The sequence below is a fragment of the Hibiscus syriacus genome, unplaced genomic scaffold (assembly GCF_006381635.1).
Source record: "Hibiscus syriacus cultivar Baekdansim isolate YM2019G1 unplaced genomic scaffold, ASM638163v2 tig00112959_pilon, whole genome shotgun sequence".
Taxonomy (NCBI): Eukaryota; Viridiplantae; Streptophyta; class Magnoliopsida; order Malvales; family Malvaceae; genus Hibiscus; species Hibiscus syriacus.
In genome coordinates, this window is record NW_024063425.1 from 177,502 (window position 1) to 182,392 (window position 4,891).

A 4,891-nucleotide genomic window follows, 5' to 3' on the forward strand; every position below is an offset into this window, starting at 1 on the left:
ATTTTTTTATGATTTAAAATGATTAGAAGATAGTATTATTTATTTAAAATTTTTCTTAATTTTTTAATCATTAATAACGATCCTACATAACAACTACTCAAAATTCAGAACTTCTAGAAAGAACAATATTTTCTTAATTCTTAAATGATTCTGTAATATATAATACATTATAAAATTTATTGTAATGCTCCAATTATTCTAAAAAATTAAATATAAGAGGTTCATAAAATCTTCATAGCAGTTGTAAATGAAGTTAAAATACAAACACTGTGAGCTCATGTTTCACCACAGAATTACAATGGGAACAACCCCCTGATTATTGTTACTCTAGGAATTAAGCACTACCCCGTACCTACGGTGTTCAGAGAGAAAACCCTTTCAGGGGAGCGAATTTCGCGAGTATTTCGGCCTCCCGCCTCACTCCATTCTCCTTCTTCCGCTCCCATTCCGGTCTTTTGGCATTGGCAATCTGAACTTCTTGTACCACCTTCGGGATCGAGTTTGCTACCACCTTCTGGTTATATATCAGTTCATCCTTGTCTCTCTTCTTCTTATCTATCAGTTTTGTGAGCTCGGCTCGACGGGCTTTGAGTTGTGCTATCTGGTTGTCGATATCTTGCACGGTTGTCGTGCTGGACTCTACCTCGGACTGTGCATTCGTCACCTGCTGCTTTAACTCGCTGTACTCTTGTTTCAGTGAACTAACCTTGGCCTTGTTTTCCTCGAGGGCTGTGAAAAACTTGTCTGCCTGCTCCATTACTTCCCTATTCTCCAGGAACACCTCGCAGAATGTTGGGATCTCTTCTACTAGCTTCAGCTTCACGAGTTGTTCGGCCGTAAGGGTGGGATCCTTCCTGAGTTTGGAAGCTAGACTGGCAAGTTCGTCGAGGTCTTTGAAGCAAATCAATGAAGGGAAATCCATATCGAGAAGTGAAGATAGTTTCCTTCGAGCTTCAGCCATTTCGCCTTCTGCTGCGAAGAAGTTATGCATCTCTGCCTGTTCTGAAATTGGTTCTTCAGACGATGGCTGTGTCTGAACAAGAATCTCGTCCAACGAATTGAGGTAGTTGTCGAACTCCGCTGAAACCATTTCAAAAGGCAAATGAAACGAAGAAGCAAAACATCATTTTCAGGAAAATGTAAATATTAACACATTCTAACCTCTTCCTGTTTCATCGTCTAAGAAAGACACATCATCAAGACCATCGTTTATATCTTGAATTTCAACTTCGGGCGGGGCGGAATCTTTAACATTCCGGCGAGTTTGTCGCTTAGGCTTGGCTGATCCTTTAGGTTCAGCCGATCCTTGAGATTTGGTCGATCCTTTAGGTGTCTTCTGCTTTTTTTGACTTTCACTGGAACTCGGAGTCGGAGTGATGAATGGAGGTGGGGGAGGAGCCCTCTTCCTACCGGTTCTACGGGGAGTTATTTTGTCGATTACCTTTTTATCATCTTCCATTTCCTCCGCTGGCGCTGCTTCTGCTGGCACTGGAGGGGGGGCATCTGGCATTCATCACATAAAAGAGAGGAAGAATTCTAGTTAAGCAATCAAGAGAAAATCGACATCATGTAAATTCAAACTTCTGATACGACTGACAGGCAAAAAGAACAGACATTCGAACGAGTACAACATGGACTACCATGCCAACAATTTCACTATCTCTATATGAAACGAGAATGAAGGGAAATGAATCAATTTGGATAATTGAGGTTCATCTCAACTCGACGTGATGAAACGTTTATCGAGTCTTTCAGGGGGAAAATGCCTGAGGACTGAATAACATTATGTCAACTTCGTTGGGAGACAACTTTAATTTAACAAACATAATTAAAAAAGGAAGCAGAAGAAACAGTAAGAAAATAAAGAACGAAGCAACACGCGAGAACACCATATCAATGTGGTTTGAAAGAGAAAAACTTCCTCCGCCCACTGCCACCAACACCTAATTGGTCATGTAAGAACCAAAGGACTTTAAAGACGTATGAAATGCAATATCAAGGTCTGCAACCAAGTTATAAGCAGAAACGAAAGATGAAACTTAAATATTTGATTCATTCAATCCCGATACCCCTCAAACAAGCCTTAACGGTTAAATCCCATCCACATGGTTACGCTACCCAATGAGATCACTCAGACTATAATGAGACACCAAATCTTAAATGACCGATATGCATTCTAACTTCTCATCGGAATATGTGTGTGTGTGTGTGTGCATTCTAAATTCCTAAAAATGAAATCGGAAACCAAATTTTCTCAGAAGATGGAAAAATGCAGCACCAAACATAAAACCTAAATGTTTTTTAGCAAACCTTTGTTAGAATGTTCCACAAGGGCAGGGATCTTCCAAACGAACGAAGCGAAGAAAGCATCAATATCTGCACCCGGGATACTTGATCGGATAAAACACTCAATCATATGCTTGCTTGTAAAGTATTTTGGAACATTTGGCTTTCGAAGACTTTCTGGCGCACTGAGAAACCTATCGATGAAGAAGCCAGAAGCGCTGACTCTCTTCCCCACTCTCCAGCTCCAGATATCAACGGCATTCGGCCAATGCATAGGAGCATAAGGTAAACCTTCCCCGCTACTGCCGGGTGGAACTGGTGCTGGTGCGGAGAAACTATCGAGTGGAACTGGTGCAAGGGGTGCGGGGAAATTATTCTCTTCAATTACAGGAGGACCATTGTTATTTCCATTGGGGATATCATTTCCCAGAAATTTGTCCTTGTTACTTCCATTATTGATATCATTTCCCGGAAATTCCTCCTTTGGCACAGACAGAGCAGAAGCTGTACCACCATAGTAACTGCAATTGGGATAAAATTGCATTTAAGAAAACATAATTAAGAAAGTTTAACTTAAGAAGGTAAGTCTTCTACACTAATTTAAAATTCATATAGACATGTTCGAATACGAATTAACACGTACAAAAGAAAACGAAGAATCGGAGCACAACAGGTTTCTATGCTCAAAATTAGACGATTTCGGCTTGTGAATGATGATATACCCCAGGGTTCCAAAATGTAAGATTTCGTAGGAGGCTAATTACAATTGCTGGTAATTTTTATATTATCAGAAACAGGGTCAGATTCATATGCAGCCCTTCAACATCAAAGTTTTAGAACCAAAAACTAATGATGAAAACAAAATAAAACTAGGGTTTTGCAAACTTTCTCAAAAGCAAAGGAAAACAACATCCTTAAATCGAAAAATTATTCAATTTCTGGCAACTAACCTTCAACTCATCACATGAGAACCATTTTAAACATAAATTTGCTAACTTTTCATACAATAACTTCTATTCTCTAACACAGTTCACCTTCCAAAAAAAAACCCAAAAATTCTCACGATTACCACATCAAAACTCATCCCAACATATTTATGCAAGAAATTGAGCAAATAGAAACAATGCAACAACAAGTAGGTGCAGAAATAAAGAAGAAACAAAGCTAAAAAACTCACTCTGGAAAGAGATCTTGATGGATATCTATGTGAGGACTACCCACTTCAGCAGGGTTATCAGCGTGACGGGCAGTATCCATGTGAGAAAAAAATCCCAGATTTACCTGCAAAAATAGAAGCACACCAGAAGATAAAAAAGATCATAAGTTTGGATCTTCGGAAGCTCAGTGAAAAGTCAAAAGTCAAAAGTTTAATCTTTAACAAATCATCGAGGCTTGGTTTACTATGCAGAACAAGTTAAGGAAGTGGGTGTTTTTACAAGGTAAGAAATTTGGGGTACCTAGAAGGAAAAGCTTTGATTGTTAGAATACCTACCGTTTAACCCCACCCCCAAAACAACAGGCTATAGCGATGGTCTGAGATCCGATCTGTGACAGGGAAGAAGAATTTAACAGGGATGAGGAATTTAAATGACTTTTATAGCCTTGGAAAATGTTCTTTCGTAATTCTGTGTCTTAAGGTCACGTTTGGGTTGATGGAGTTCTCTTTGATGGAAATTACTTGAACTTCTGTTCCAATTTACTTCATTTATGCACTAGTGTTTTTAATTCGACTTTAGTTTGGACTCATATTTAATGGCTGTTTTCTTCTATTTATGGGATTTATCTAGATTAAATTCACTTAATTTGATATGATCTAAAACAATATTGGATAAATTACGTATTTAGTATCTAAACTATCAGTTTTGATCTGTTTTAGTACCTAAACTTTCAATTATTTCAAAATCATACCTAACATTTACTTTTTGTTTAACTTTTAGTACCCTTTTCAATTTTAAATTTAACTTTTGAAAAGTTTAGGTATTAAAATGGACTAAAATTAATAGTTTATATACTAAATGCGTTAAGTTTTTAATAGTGGGAACTAAAATAAAACAAAAACTAAACGTTAGGTAAGGTAAGGTAAGGTTTTGAAAAAATTGAAAGTTTATGTACTAAAATGGACCAAAATTAATAGTTTAAGTACTAAATATGTAGCTTATCCAAAAAAATATAAGATTCATAGATATAGTCTAAAAAGTTTTTTCTTTTAATATGAGATAAGTGTAAGATAATATCTGATTTGAAGATATCTCTCGTTCATTTTATATTAAATACTCGCACCTTTGATAGTCATGATGTTTAAACTCGAAATCTCAAATAATAATAACAATTTCTTTACACTAGTAAACACCCACAAGTTCATCGTTAGTGCTTTTGCTGATATTGTTGTTTGCTTATCGTCATCATCATCACCAAAATCTGATACGTCGAAAAACTACCGATGATATAGGGTGATTATTTTTTTTGTTTAGTTGCGGGCTGACGACGGATTTTTAAAAAAAAAACGTTATAAAAATGGGAGTTGTCACCAATAATTTTTAAAGTGGGATTGAACCACATAAAATCATGTAATTTAAATAAAACATTTTATTTTATAATAACTACC

At 36.7% G+C, this 4,891-nt stretch overlaps 1 protein-coding gene across 1 annotated transcript; it reads right to left on the reverse strand.

The window, feature by feature from the left end:
- Positions 1-213: 213 nt before the first annotated feature.
- Positions 214-3,903, reverse strand: LOC120184863. Its single transcript, XM_039189231.1, has 5 exons — positions 3,779-3,903; positions 3,464-3,567; positions 2,311-2,807; positions 1,162-1,503; positions 214-1,080 (listed from the first exon to the last, which is right to left on the reverse strand). Exons 2-5 carry the CDS (start codon positions 3,541-3,543, stop codon positions 362-364), a joined length of 1,638 nt encoding a protein of 545 aa, XP_039045162.1. The 5' UTR covers positions 3,544-3,567; positions 3,779-3,903; the 3' UTR covers positions 214-361.
- Between the last annotated feature and the right edge of the window lie 988 nt (positions 3,904-4,891).